The sequence below is a fragment of the Pelobates fuscus genome, chromosome 8 (genome assembly GCF_036172605.1).
Source record: "Pelobates fuscus isolate aPelFus1 chromosome 8, aPelFus1.pri, whole genome shotgun sequence".
In the NCBI taxonomy this organism is placed as follows: domain Eukaryota; kingdom Metazoa; phylum Chordata; class Amphibia; order Anura; family Pelobatidae; genus Pelobates; species Pelobates fuscus.
In genome coordinates, this window is record NC_086324.1 from 124,660,726 (window position 1) to 124,676,564 (window position 15,839).

Consider the following 15,839-nt stretch of genomic DNA (forward strand, 5'->3'; position numbering starts at 1 on the left):
CTAGACGGCTGAGCTCGCGCTATCTAACAAGATATACACTTTACTAAACAATCGCTAACACATTTACAATTCCCAACTAAACTATTGGCCAGTACCTTGAATGGACTACCTAAAAACAATCTACATACGTTTTGGTTAGCCACACTGCCCAATCACCACATATATAGCGAGCTAGAGAACCGAATTTACACAGACGCCTCTTAGTCGCACTATACAACGAGCTAGAGGACCGAATTTACACAGACGCCTCTTAGTCGTACTATCAAAAGTCTAGTGGGTTCCAAATTTACACGCCTTCCCACTTAGCCCAGATAGGATGAGAACTAGCGAACCGGATTTACACAGACGCCGCTTAGTCTCCCGGTCCCTCCGACCTAGCGAACAAAATATACACCCTAGAACGCTAGTCTAGACAAGACACCGGTGTCCGGCTAGGGCTTATTTTACACCAGAGCGCCCTGCCTGACTAACCAAATCAAACGGTCTGACTAAAGAGCGTTCGATCGAGCGGTGCGCCTTCGCTCCTTCCCTCCGACAGAGGGGGCAGATACAGATTCAAAAACCCCTTTGGGCCTACCGCATAATCGGTATACCCCTAGCGGGTCCTGCCGTCTAAAACAGCAGTTGTCTTACCTCCTCGTTCCTGAACCTGAGTTCACACTCATCGACGGGGACACCCCAGCACTTCTCACGTAGAGGCCGATGATCTCCTGGACAACAGACCAGTGGCGCCGAGACGAAGGGAGGTCCACGCAGAAGTTCAGGGGTGCAGCCGTAGAGAACGTGGGCAAAGATAGACCGTCTCACGCCTCTGCCTCTCAGCTACCGTTGAACGATGAGCTTCCCGGCCAATGCACCAAATGATACCGGAGAAACTGACGGAAGCCAAGCACAGAGAGATGGACACAGGTTTCTTCAGGAAGGAAGAGATTCTTTATTGGATCACCGATCGGGACTCAGAGGGACTAGCGTCACCAAAATACAGCAAAGTCTGAGCCCCGGACAATAGTGCAGGCTCCTTATATAGGCATATAACTCCTCCCATATTAAGCTCCACCCGCACATTCCCTTGACCAATCAACACAAATGAGAATTAACTTCCTGTTTGACCGCATGGCTTGTCCAGCACAATGGAGGAGGGGGAATACTATATCCTGTATTCTTGCACATGCTCCGTACACTACTGATCGTATCTTGCCTCGTGCAACCAACTGATCGATACGTCAGCATATGCACGTACACATGCCACGTGGTAATCTCGGCCTACTAAATTTATTTTTACCGAGATTCCACCACAGTGCAGCTGTTGAGAGCAGCAATTGAGCAGTCGCCAGGACGTTCTGCTTGAAAGCATGCTGTTGCTTTGGGAATGTCAGATCGCAGCCTGAGGAGGATTCTTCATTTAGATTTGCAGTTTCATCCCTACAAGATGAACGCCAATCGCAGAAATCTATGTGAGCAAATGCTTGCACAGATCCCTTCCGCAGCAGCTTTCTTCAGTAGCGACGAGGCACATTTTCATCTCAACTGTGAACTGTGAATAAGCAAAATTTCCACTCCTGGGCTCAAAATAACCCCCGAATGATTCATAAAAGACTGCTACATGCCCCTAAACTAACAGTGTGGTGTGCCATATCACAATTCGGAGTGATAGGCCCGTACTTTTTTTGAGGAGGAAGGCATGACTGCAAATTCTGAACGTTCTGCAGCCCAGAATGGAAGAGATTGTTGAAGAGGAGGAATTGGGGGAGTTCTGGCCCCAACAGGGACCCACACATCCACACAAATGTTTCCCGGACGTCTGGTCTCTCTGAGGGGTGATGTGGGGGTGGCCAGCGCGGTCTCCAGATTTGAGCATTTGCAATATTTTTTCTTTGGGTATATCTGAAGGAAAACATGTTCAAACATTGTCCTCACACTCTACCAGAGCTAAGGGAGCAGATTATGGAAGAAGTTAACACAGTGTGTTGCTGCTAATGGTCACCTTCTCGAGGACATTATTTTAAAAATGTAATGAATATAAGATGGTATTTACTGCTGAATTAGGAAATAAACAGTTTTTCTCTTTATACCTCAGTTCATTTTTTTATAGCCCCTCAAAACTGCTTAATCGGTTCTGCTGCACCCTGTGCTATGAACTGACACTAGCAATAAAATATGCACCAGCAAAAAAAAACACTTCGCTGTGGAATAAGTTGGCGATATATTTATATACTAATAATAACAACACAGAGTGCTGTAGTGGTTATGGTTTCTGGAGTGCCCTGGTGCTCCCCTAAGTATCTTACTTACAATGTACTGTAAGTAAGATACCTAGCTAGCGTGCAGGGAATTTTCCTTTAAGCCAACTGGTATGGATAGCTAGGTACAAATGTTTTGATAACAGGGAGTGACATCATCTAAAGCGCCTAAGCTTGCCGAAGTGCTTTCTGTGTCTGGAGTCTGTCATATTTGAGACAGAAAACTGCCAATTTCTGTACAAAATCAGGTAGAAGCATCTCCCTGGCTGTCTGTCAGATAGGTTTTCTTTACTTCTGTGGAGCTAATGGAAGAAACAGGCGCGCTGGAATAGCTCGCACCAGCCTTCCCCTGTTCTCAGTTACCTGTGTTACAGCTCATTGAGAAGCTCAGTAAAGCCTTGATCGTGTGCACACACATCCTTGCACTCCAGCACATAGGGTTCTCAATGAGAAGCCTCCGATTGGTATATTGTGTGGCACAAAGAGGGCCAGGGCTTTTAGATCAGCAGCTTTTGGAATTGATTTATTTATATCACCCCCAAAAGAAAAACGTGGAGAGAAAAAAAGTGCATGCATGTTTTAATTTGAGGGGGACATCTACTAAATTTTTCAATAATAAATACATTCTCAATTAAGTGTCAGACTTCCTTATAACTCAAAAAACACAAACACACAAAAAAAAAAACCCATTTCAGTGACCTTGTTGCTTTATGTAAAAGAGTCTGATATTGAACGACTGCCAGCTTTTTAATTGGTGCAATTAGTTGTTTTGGTCAGCGACCGTTATTACATTAAGTACCCAGAACATTCTCTCTAATTAAAGCAGTATTAAATAAGCCATTTTTATGGATATTTTTTATGTTTAAAAAAATTGACCTGCTCTGAGGGATTGATTAAGATAGGGGTAAGCAGTGTCTGATGATTTCAATGTCTTTCAGGGTGAATGACTCTCTTGGAATGTCTACTAAAATAAACAGTTTGAATTATTTATATCAGGCGTCCACTCCTGGTCTTTTACCTCTGCAACCTCAAAGACCTATAAATTGGTGTTTGGCAAAACACACAGTGCCGTTAGTGAACATTCTCAATAGTAGTAAATTGTTAGCCAAGAGGCCCTTTGAGTAAAAATGAAGTGCTGTAATAATATTTTGCTTATATATACACACCTCTTAATGTGGATATTTTACAATTATAGGGGAAGAATACAGAACTCAAATATGGTCTGACCATTTTTTTTTCTGTCATTGGGTGAAATCACTTATTTTGAATAATTAAGATTAGCTGCATCAGGTTGACTGGGTGCACAGGGACTGTAAAGGCACGTTTTAAGAGGAATTGTCACCTTTGCAGTGGTGATATTTCTATTTCCTTTACTGCAGTTAAAGTTATTGATGTCTGTACAGGAGTTAATGTGTGCATCAGATGTATATTTAAACACATTTCTCTCTGGGTACTAACACTGAGAGAGCTTTAAGAATCTTGTTCTTTAATACCACACTCAATCTCATGCAAAGATATCCTTCCATTGATGTTGAGTGCGTATTCACATATTGCATGCATGGCCCACGGATATTCCAGATTTATACATGATGCCAGGCTGGGCCTGTTTTGGCAGCTACAGGAGATGTCTCAATTCTCCTGGTACAAATTCCAGAGGCAAGACAAAAACCAGTTTGTAACAACAATATTTAATTGTATTTGTTTTATTTTTTAGGCAGATTGTATTTGAACTAAGAGATTATGGAGGTCGTGATGTAGCTCTGGAGTTTAACTATGCTAGTATGGTGAAAGCCGTTTGTGAAAAGTGATTATGGGCAATCTATGATTAAAATAAAAATATGCCAGGGCTTCTTTCTAATTACACCTTTGTTGGTTGTGAAATGGAAACCTTGGAATGCCGCTCACCGCCACACGCGCGCCTGGCAAACTTTTCTTTTAGTTCGACAACCTCTGGCAAAGATTACTACTTTCCTTCAACATAAGAATGGCCTGGAGCCAGCATCCAGACCCCATAGTGCTTCCAAGAGATCTCTCTTCATACTCTGAACACTATGTTGACAACTCGATACCAGATCGTTTTGTTCTCATATGGGGATTAGTTCAGTAACATACAAAAGATGTGGTTGTAATTAATGTAATACACAGCTTAATGACCATTCCTTTATTAACCAGTTCAGTTGCTGGCACTTCTTGCTTTGCGCTTTTTAAATGTCTGTGTGTACTTTTTCAGCATTTTTTGTTTGTTTGATTTAGCATATTCATCTTCCAAATCACTTTTATTTATTAGCAATTGAGAGCTCTGATTTGTTGTTAGTTTTACTTATTGTGTATTTTTTTTTATTGATGCTATGCAACCAGAGAATTTAATGTAACTTTAATGGGGGGGTTGTTTACTTGTTTTTATTTTATTCTTTGTTGGCAACAGGCTGGATTGACATTAGTGTTTCTGGCAGAATAAAGTTTTTTTTTTAATATGTCTTTAGTACGTTTCAGTATGCGTGAGATTGGGGACTATCCGAGCACCATAATCACTACAGCTTATTGTACTGGTTAAGATGCAAAAGACCCTAGTCTCTCTCCTGCTTAAAGTTGTTGTTTTTTTTATTTTTTTTATCTTTTTCTTAAAATGTTTGCAATCCACCTCCTGACTTTTGATGTAATTTGGGGAATCTTTGTTTCCTAATTTGGTTGTCCAAGTACCGGTAATTTGTTTGGGTGGAGATTGGCGCAGGCATATGCATAAACAGCACCAGGCAAGAAATTAGCAAATAGTCCCGTTGGATTCATAGCACAGAAAGTGTCCTAATATTTGACAACTACCAGGGGATGGCACTCACAGACTTTTTTGCAATGTTTAATTTGATGTATGATGGGTGATGCACAAACATCTGGGTGAAAGGCACCCAGAATTAAAAAATCTCCCATTTGATCGATTTTTAAAATCATTACCTATTTCTACTAGTCTAGTAGTTCATCTGATGTTATCTCCTAAACTACAGGTTTATTGGATAATGAGTTTATAGACTGCATATAGACATCAGTCTGCTAGGAGCACCTACCTGAATGCTACAAATATTGATAATTTTTTTGCTCTTTGTTTTGCTGTGAACTTCACTTTATGTAGAGTGGTATTTTTTATTTGTTTTCTTTGCACATATTTTGCTGCTGTGCACTTATCTAAAATATGTCATGATTTGTCGTTGGTAGTAACTTGTAGATCTGTCTTGCTGAATTTGGTTTTGAAATGTGTATTAACTTTGTATGTGCACATGTATTTTTTTTTGTATCTCAAGAACAAAACACCTTGTTATTGGTATTAATGCAGTTTTGTTTTATTTACAGTGCCAACCTATAAGTTCTCCCCTTACTGACTTATTCAAACTGGCACCTACTCCTCTGCCTACTCCTGACGTTATTGTACGTTCTCCTGTAACCACCACCGTCCCAAAGCCTGGGCCAACACTGGTAAAGGTAATCATGCATTTTCACTGTTATTATTCATTTATTTATTTAGTTGTTAAACAACTCTGGATGCCAATTTAACAAGTGTGACATTATACAGAAACCTACTGTTTAAAATTTCTGAGTATGGTTACTGATTACATAATGGCTGAGACATTTTTTTTTAACCTATTGCTATGCTTTATTTTTTAAAGAGGATTGACCTGTTATGTCCCAATAACAAACCATGCAGCAGAAACAGGGCTGGACTGAGAACATAAATGCCCAAGCGTTTAAATGAAAAGTGACTTCTGCACATGCATACATACATACATACATACATACATACATACATACATACACACACACACACTTACCTCCTAATACAGGGAGATATAAAATTAGGACATGAATTGGGCAACCCTAAAGAAATGGACCCGTGACACCACGTGCTTCACTGGCAATACCAAAAATAAGTGGTCCTACCTAAATAGGTACATGGTCATCCAAAGCACAGGGTTTAGACACCTTTACAGACACCTATACATACAGTCACTCACACATGTAGGCATACGGTAATATAGACCCATGCTTACCGTCACTCATTCATGTAGACATGCACATGTAGACTTATATTAAGAGTATTAATATTATTGACATTTATATAGTGCCAACAATTTATGTAGCGCTTTACAATATTGTAGAAAGACACATACAAGTGAACAACTGTAGCTCTTCTATCTCCTATGCCTGCTGTATGTATACTGCTAGTATACATGTACAAAGTTTTGCCCACCATGACTTATTTGTGTGGGTTGCAACCACACCAGCTCTTTTCCTGTATTTGTGAAATGTGGAGAGCCCAGAGCGGATGTTCGAGGCAGATACAGGCGTTACAGTGACAGAGAAAGAGCTGGTTTGGCTGTAATTTGCACAAAGTGCCTAGGCTGAACAAAACATAAGACAGTGTGGACTTCCTGCAGGAAAGGGTGAGAGATGGACAGCAGCCTGCGTACTTGCCCAGCCTACCAGACATTTTCACAGAATGCCCTATGGCCAGACTGGGTCAGAGCATAAAAGGCTGACTTTGTATGGCATATCAACATGAGGACGCTGGGAGCTATAAAGGCTTCATGTTTAGGTGAAAACTAGGAAATTACTAGACATTGGAAGCCATGGAACCTATGTGGTTAATGGGTAATCTTGTGACTCTTTAGATTTTTTCTAAGGTATTGGTCCCGTCCTGCTCAGCCTGTAAAAAATTTTATTTTAATCTACAGAGATTAGTGTTAAAGGTTGCTATATCTCACCTATTAGAGAAAAGGCTAGTTTTGTAATGAAATTATTCTGATAATTCCACACTTTATATACCACCTATCTCCAGAATGTAACTTTTTTGTTTGTGATGTGTTCTTGATTTGGGTTTGTTTTTTGTTTTTATTTATTTATTAAATGTGTGTTGTAATTTGGAAGTCAGCTGGGTTTAGTTAACAAAACACTATCACATGCAAGTCTTTCTTGTATACATGTTTTTTGGGGAGGGGTAGTGGGTTTAAGCACACTTTCTCTTGCAATAATTTCATCATTACAACCGTCATTCTTTTCCATGTTCCTCTATTACTTAACATTATTTAATTTGAAAAGGACAACTATCTAAACAACATATTATATATGCCCTCTTCTAAAACCATCTTGTAAATTATGTTAACAGCAATAAAACATGTGGCATGCATTTACAACCAAGTTGTTACGTGTAAGAGATGACAGTTCTAGTAAATTGCATCAGTGGTAATTAATAAGTTACTTACAAGTGGTCATTCTGGTGTCAACAACTAATATAGTGGAATAGCAAGTCAAGCAAAAACAGAAAGTGGATATTTAGCTTTAGAGTAAAGACGGCATTTATATAAAGCTTACAAGGTTTTAGAGAGGTATGCAGCGAGCTGGGGCAGCTGGTTTGGTCTGCAGATAAGAATTCCAGGTACCTTGCTCATTTGTTATTTTTGGGAGGGGGGAAAGTGAAATCACTGCTGGTTTTGTACAGCATGAGGTTACTGGGACCTTTGTTAAGATTACTGCCCATAAGCATTCCCAGATTGCCAGTTTGCTGTGCAGATGGTGATGCTGGAGTGTCACCGTCTTTGATGTTGCTGTCAGCAGTCTAGTCTCTAGTGAGAAGTAAAGAAATATATGTTTGTTGGGAAACCTTCAGAGCTACTATTGCATATTGCAAGACTCTTCTGAAAAACCATATTCCTCTTTTCGTTCATGTGAAAATGCGATCAACAGGAACTATAAAGGGGCATGCCACAGTCTTCTTTCATGCTTTTATTTTTTCCTTTAGACTTACTGAAAATAATTAGTGATGGTAATGGTTATTGTTTGAGCCTTAGTGGTTTAAAACATCTGCTTTCCGTACACTGTTCTGCTTCCTCTAGTTCTCCTAGGCTAGAGTGGCCTTGACATAGGAGTATGGAGCATAGACATGTTAATAGGATTGTGTTTGGCAGAGAATAGCATTATTTGCAAAGCAGAAATATGAAGTATTTATTAATTGCTATATAGCTGTATATTTGTTTCACCAGTCCTAAGTCTGTGCACCATAATAAGGTATTATTTTATTTAATCATGCCAACAGTTTTCACAACAATGTGCAGAAGCTGAACAGCTGAAGAGTTGACAATAACAGCATTACGGCCATGTTCAAATGAGTGTGCATTCTGTTTTCATTACATTTGCACAATAAACAATATAGCTAAAAGGCAACTTATACGCTGCAGGTGATAACATGGATGTAGAATACACGCAGAAAACATTTGGAAACCCCCAAAAAACCCCATGAAAGCAAAGCATTTCCAGGACACTATTTCCTATTTATTCACTGTAGAAGTAACAGGGCGTGCCAGGTACGGAGGGAAAATCAATTTCATTTTCTCTCCGTTAAAGAGGCGGGGCTTCATGAATGAGGTTCAGAGAGTGCATTCACAATCCATGTTACATCCCTAGAACACTCTGCATATAGAAACGATGTTTCACTAAGTGCGAGAGCTACACATACCGGTAATTGGTGCAAAAAGTGGTGACAGGAGCTGGTAGAAAGAGAATAAAAATAAAGGCAGACATTTTAAAGATGCATTTTTTAAATTGAACTAAAACTCGAAATGTAGGAATCTTTTTGCTAGCACAGTTTTAATATACTTTTTTTTCAATTCACATGTGAGCTTTGTGTGTACAAAGAGATTATAATAAAAGACATGCATGCAAAATTAATTTCCCCGCTATCTTTGTAGAATTGCACTTTAGCTTTATTGAAATGCTTTGTGTAAAAAAAAAAAAAATATATATTTCTTTGTTTTACAGAAAGTGTAGATTTCAGTAGAATTTTGCACTTTTTAATTAATCTTCTCACACTCCACTGGCTGTTCATCAGAAAGCTGGTCCGTGCATTTCCTGGTAGCTTAGCTCAGTTGATCTTAACTGAAGAGACAGACAATTGCCCAGAGCACCTGCTTCTCATTGAGCTGCTTTCGGAAGTTTGCGATTGGACAGTTACGGAACGTCTGTGCTGGGGAAGAAGGGGAGGACTTACAAAGGCTGCAGACGAGATTTGCAGCTTCTGCAAATCTCATACACTTACAGAATGTCCTTGTATGTATCTTGCTATTACTGCATTGCTATTCCTATCTGTGGCAAAACCAGCCACTTAAAGTGTAACCTCCCCTGAATGTAATGTGATGTAAAGTGTATTCCTGTGTACATCACATTACATTCCCGCCCTAAGGCGGGAGATGGCCATCTGTAACCCAACCCCCTCCTGTCGGGGAGTAAGGGAAGTGTATTGTGTGGAATGCAGACCCCTCTGCGGAGGTCTGTGCTTAAAAGAAGCTGTAATCATTAAAGAGTGTGACTCAGCCTGGTGAGATGCCAGTGTGTAAACCTCCAAACTTTTTGTCGTCCTTTTACTGGAGGGGCAGAAGATTTTAACCCCTGCGTCTGCTGTTCCAGCTTGCAGGGAGAAGAAAATAGTGGAAAAGTCCTGGTAAAGACAGAGAGCCTCCAGGGCTGAGTGTTGTCTGAACCTGGGAACAGGACACTAGGAACAGGTCCCGCTACAGATATCAATGAAGAATGCATTTTTGGGGGGAGGAGAGGGGGTGGAGCATTGTCCATTTAAAGGACCACTCTAGGCACCCAGACCACTTCAGCTTAATGAAGTGGTCTGGGTGCCAGGTCAAGCTAGGGTTAACCCATTTCTTTATAAACATAGCAGTTTCTGAGAAACTGCTATGTTTATAAATGGGTTAAGCCTTCCCCCAAAGCCTCTAGTGGCTGTCTCACTGACAGCCGCTAGAGGCGCTTGCGTGATTCTCACTGTGAAAATCACAGTGAGAGCACGCAAGCGTCCATAGGAAAGCATTGTAAATGCTTTCCTATGCGACCGGCTGAATGCGCGAGCAGCTCTTGCCGCGCGTGCGCATTCAGCCGACGGGGCGGAACGGCTGAGGATCGGAGGCAGAGAGCTCCCTGCCCAGCACTGGAAAAAGGTAAGTTTTACCCCTTTTCCCCTTTCCAGAGCCGGGCGGGAGGGGGACCCTGAGGGTGGGGGCACCCTCAGGGCACTATAGTGCCAGGAAAACGAGTATGTTTTCCTGGCACTATAGTGGTCCTTTAAGTCTACAACACAGCTACAAATACAACTTTAGGCAAACTATTAAACTGCTTTTGATTTGACCAGGAACTAATTCCTGGTGATTCCAGGAAATAATTGTAGCATCTACATGTAGAAAAGAGGAGATTAGGACCTAGGTTTCCATTTCATATATTTTTATGGTTACATGTCTGCTACTGTAAAATGTATTGTAGTAAAAAAGATATTAATTGGAGAGAATTATTATTTTTTTTTTTTTATCTAACTCCAATTTGTGTTGTGAAGACCCACAGGCCCAGCTACCAGAAGTACGATTTTATTTAGCCAAAAGATGGAGCTTTAGATTGAAGTATAGTACATTTGTGAGTGCAGATTCAGTTGCTTCTGTTTCCTGTTTCCAGGAATGAATGTAGCTTTGTAGAGTTATTCACTAAATATGAATTTTACATAGTAGACTAAAAGAGCCAAATGGGAAATGTTCCCAGCTATGATTTCAATTCATCTATTTTGGTCAAAAAATTCAATATAACTTTGAATTCTTGACAATTTGCACTTTAGTCAATATTTCTTTCTGATTTGGTCTCTCCATTTTGTCCATGCACAGGGATGTGTGTTAACCAATTCAGATTCACAGTAGCACACGTTTGGCTTGTAAATATAAACAGTTCACATATCTTTGCTTTATGTCCCCTGTCCATGCAGCAAAGCCAGCCCAAGAGTGCAAGTGACAAATCTCGCAGTAAAAAGTCCAAGGATCCCAAGCCACGGGTAAAGAAGCTGAAGTACCACCAGTATATACCACCAGACCAGAAAGGAGAAAAGATAGAACCTGAAATGGATTCCAATTACGCCCGTCTCCTGCAACAGCAGCAACTCTTCCTTCAGCTGCAAATTCTGAGCCAACAGCAGCAACACTACAATTATCAGACAATCCTTCCTGCTCCACTCAAGTACGTAATGATTTATTGCCATCTGCAATGCTTTAGTTATTTATTCCTAGAATTAGTGCAGATTAACCCCTTGCAGAGAAATGATCCCCGTATCCTTCTCATGTTCACATGCTTTGTTTAACCCCTTAAGGACCAAACTTCTGGAATAAAAGGGAATCATGACATGTCACACGTCGTGTGTCTTTACAGGGTTAAAAAAATATTGTATTCTCTTAACACATGCAGATAGCACAGTGTGAGGGTTGGCTTTAAAAGGAAAAAAGAAACCCATGTTTTTTTTTTTGGTTTTTTTTTTGGTTTTTTTTTTAATTTCTCTGGCTTTTACAGCTATTCTAGAACTAAAGACTTGCTTAGTTTTGTCATATATTACCCAGAATGCTCATTTAGTCATACCTGCTGGCTGAGCATTATGTAAAAAATTGCACAGCAGCTCAAACAGCTCATTGGCTAATCCTTGCTGTCTTTCACCCCTGGAAAGCACTACACCATCATTTTCCAAATTGTTATTTAATAAACTGTGTACATTCACCAGTCACATGTGACTGGGGCTTTCTCTTCTTTTTATAACCTACAATAAAGAGAAGGTGGAAAGTAGGATTTAAAATCAGCTCAATATATAGACATGAGACTTTGTTTATTTAAATAGAATCTTAATATTTGAAAATTGAATAATGTTTAGTTAATTTGTAAATAGGCAATTCAAAGTATATTGAAAAGGCACCAGGGCCAAGTCATCTTTTCTTTCTTGTCCTTTATATATTGGGTCTTATTAACTCTCTTTCACATCACACTGCCATCATTAGTGTCATTGCTTTTACAAGTTACTGCCTATTTTACAGGTGCAGATTTGAGATCTATGTCATGCAAAACAATATTGCATAATACTTTCATCCTGACATTAACATTCTTGTTAATGCCGTCGCCAGTGCTGGTTTACTTTCCAATAAAATATACATTTACAATGTAATACTTGACTTTATATTTATATATATATATAGAGAGAGAGAGAGAGAGAGAGAGAGAGAGTGAGTATCTGAATTAAATTCTAACTGTGTAAAGGAATGTTAAAATGTGCGGCGTATGTATTAGGGTATTCTAATGAACAAATATGTAAATAAAGTATGAGCAGCCTAGACTGGAAAATATTTTCTTATCTGATGTCGCATTCTTTTGTCTATGAGTAAACATCCTGAAATGTGATGTATTTTGCTATAAGATTAGCTATCTATTCTATATAATATAAAGCTAATATTGTAACACTTCATTAATGGCATATTTGTATTAGATTTATTTATTCACGGTCGCTGTCACTGTACAATCTAAATGTCATAATGTTATGATGATGCCTGAAATATGTATTTTTTTTTTTTTATGAAGGTCACTGAATGATAAACAAATTAATGGAAATACAATAATCAACAATATGAGCAACGGCCCAACGTCCATTACCACCCCCATGAACAGACAGAATAATGTACCATTTAAAAAAGCAGGACCGCTGCCGCCTAACTTGGATGACATGAAGGTAACCGAAACCATTCTATATTCTAAAAAAAAAATTTCTAAAAAGCCTTAATCAGTCTCTTTTTAGTGTTATGCAGTCTCTCTTGCACTGAAGGAGGCAATGACACTTTATTTACTTATTTAGAGATGATTCATATGCTGTGCCAGTTTCAACCAGTGGGGAACCACTAAAATAGCATGGGGACCTAGATTTGTGTCCTGCTGCAGGAGCAATGAACTACATGGTTTATACATGAATTCTCGTCAACAAAAAAAGAACAGAATGGACTAGCATATTCCAGGCCCTTAGAACGTACAATGTGCACAGATCAGAGCCTTACAGGGTTATTTACTAAATTTAGAATTTCACATTTAAGGCCATAGTACCAAACTGCAAACATTCTGTAGTCAGCTATGTTTCCAATTCAGCTACTAGCTTAATGAAGCAGTTTTAGGGTACAGATCATGCCCCTGAATGAAAAAAAATAGTTTAATTTTCAATCAGATGTTAACTTAGCAAGTTTTTTTTATCTCCTGCTCTGTAAATTGTACTTTAATCACACATACTCTTGCAGTGTCCAGAATACTATTTACAGAGCAGGAGATAAGACATGCTAAATAAAACAGAATGTGCAATAAAGTGTAAACATTAGATGACTCTTTACAGGAAGTGTTTAGGGACGCTGTGCAAGTCATTTGGGGGAGGTGTAACTGGGACTGTATAAACAAAGTGATTTAATTCATAAATGGCAGAGAATTTAGCAGTGAGTCTCCAGGGTTATGAACTGTATGTCAAAACTGCATTATTAAGCTAAAGTTGTTTTAGTGACTATAGTTCTTTTAAACAGGCTTAAAGGACCACTATAGTGCCAGGAAAATATACTCGTTTTCCTGGCACTATAGGGTCTCTAGGTTCCCTCCTCCCGCCGGGCTCTAGGGGATGGAAGGGGTTAAATCTTACCTGTTTTCCCTCGGCGCGGGGAACTCTCCTCCTCCTTTTCAACGTCATCGGCTGAATTTGCGTGACAAGAGCTGCACGTGCATTCAGCCAGTCCATAGGAAAGCATTCTCAATGCTTTCCTATGGACGTTGGCGTGTTCTCACTGTGAAAATCACAGTGAGAAGTGCAGAAGCGCCTCTAGCGGTTGTCAATGAGACAGCCACTAGAGGCTGGATTAACCCATAGGTAAACATAGCAGTTTCTCTGAAACTGCTATGTTTACCTCAGAAAGGGTTAATCCTAGAGGGACCTGGCACCCAGACCACTTCATTAAGCTGAAGTGGTCTGGGTGCCTATAGTGGTCCTTTAAAGTAAATTTTAAAGTCACTTTCAGTTCTCACTTAAGTGAATAGCCCTGTCAGACTTTATGCATATTTTTTTGTTTTTTAATGTAATGAATTTAGTTTATATGTTTAATGCACGCTTTTAAATGAATAATTTAGGTAAATAATAAACCGTATAATTCACAGTAGGGTGTCTAATTAATTTATGATTGGTCTTTGTTTTATATAAATTCGCTCTTTTGGGGTTTTTTTTTTTGGGGGGGGGGGGTTTAAATAAAGGTGAGCTATGTCAAACCATTGAGTGTTTGTAAAACACAGAGCTCATTAAATAAGATTCAATCTGTTGCTCATCACCAAATAAGCTCAACTTTATTTTACACGTAAACCTGTTTCATTTTAAGATTACCATGGGGTACAGCTAAAAGGTTAACAAGGATATTAATCATCCATATTTATATTCTTTATAATGTTGCAGGTTGCTGAGCTAAAAATGGAACTGAAGCTGAGAGGTTTGCCTGTATCTGGCACAAAAACAGATCTTATTGAACGTCTAAAACCATACCAGGATTTTAATAATAATAATGGTGTCACAACAAATAATACACCTGCAGTTTGCACCTCCACCACAAATGCCGCAAATACCAAAGAAGATGTTGCTGTTACATTAAATAACTCTGTCACCACAACACAGTGTTTTTCTCCTGATGTATCTACTACAAGTATGAGCAGCCAACAGCACTTAGATAGCATGAACTCTCCTTTACCGATGTCCCCAGCCCCATCAGAACAATCCAACTTCAGCACAGAAGACACTAACATGACGGACACCTTTGCAGAAATCATGACCATGATGTCGCCATCCCAGTTCATGAATACATCCCCTGTAAAAATTGAAGACAGCGGAAGCACTATAAACATAGATTTGGATTCAGCTGAGAAAGACCGTAAGCTCCAGGAGAAGGAAAAACAAATTGAGGAACTCAAAAGAAAATTAGAACAAGAGCAGAAACTTGTAGAAGTCCTCAAAATGCAGCTAGAGGTGGAGAAGCGTGGACAACAGGCATGCTCTAATGTTTTGTTGAATGCGGACAAGACTAATTTCACTGTTAACATCAAGCAAGAGCACCCTGTGACTGACTGCCAAAATTCCAAGCAGTCTGTGGTATCAAGTTGTCATTTACTGGGACAGACCACTGTTTCTACCAGTGGCCCAAGTATTATTGCCAACAATGCTGTAGTCATCAAGCAGGAGGTACCTTTAGCCAAACCCGAACATCAGAATATTATCCAACAATTTTATGTTGCTTCTCCAAGGCAAACTCAAACAGCAGTGGTCGCTCAGTCACAAGCGCTGCTGACCACACCAACAGCTCAGATTTTGCTTCCAGTTTCTATCAAAACCACCAATGGGATGCAACTGTCAATGGTCCAGGTATGTGGTGTATATACAGCGGTTGTTTACAAAAACTCATATCCACATAGGTGACCAGTACTAATGTACCGTATATACTCGAGTATAAGCCGAGTTTTTCAGCACATTTTTTGTGCTGAAAAACCCCAACTCTGCTTATACTCGAGTCAATAGTCTGTATTATGGCAATTTGCATTGCCATAATACAGACTGGGGCTGTGGGGGCTGGCAGAGCTGTAACTTACCTCTCCTGCAGCTCCTGTCAGATCTCTCCTCCTCCGCGGCGTCCATTCAGCACCTCGGTCAGCTCCCAGTGTAAGTCGCGGCTCTCGCGAGACTTACAGTGTGAGCTGATAGAGGTG

The 15,839-nt window shown here is 39.7% G+C and overlaps 1 protein-coding gene across 6 annotated transcripts in view; it reads left to right on the forward strand.

The window, feature by feature from the left end:
- MRTFB (myocardin related transcription factor B) overlaps positions 1-15,839 on the forward strand; it is a 285,293-nt gene that overhangs the window by 242,969 nt on the left and 26,485 nt on the right. For all 6 annotated transcript variants that reach the window (XM_063430294.1, XM_063430295.1, XM_063430298.1 and 3 more), the window contains 4 exons: positions 5,583-5,711; positions 11,032-11,279; positions 12,657-12,804; positions 14,542-15,498. In XM_063430294.1, coding sequence (XP_063286364.1) covers positions 5,583-5,711; positions 11,032-11,279; positions 12,657-12,804; positions 14,542-15,498 — 1,482 coding nt within the window. The remainder of the gene's footprint in view (positions 1-5,582; positions 5,712-11,031; positions 11,280-12,656; positions 12,805-14,541; positions 15,499-15,839) is intronic.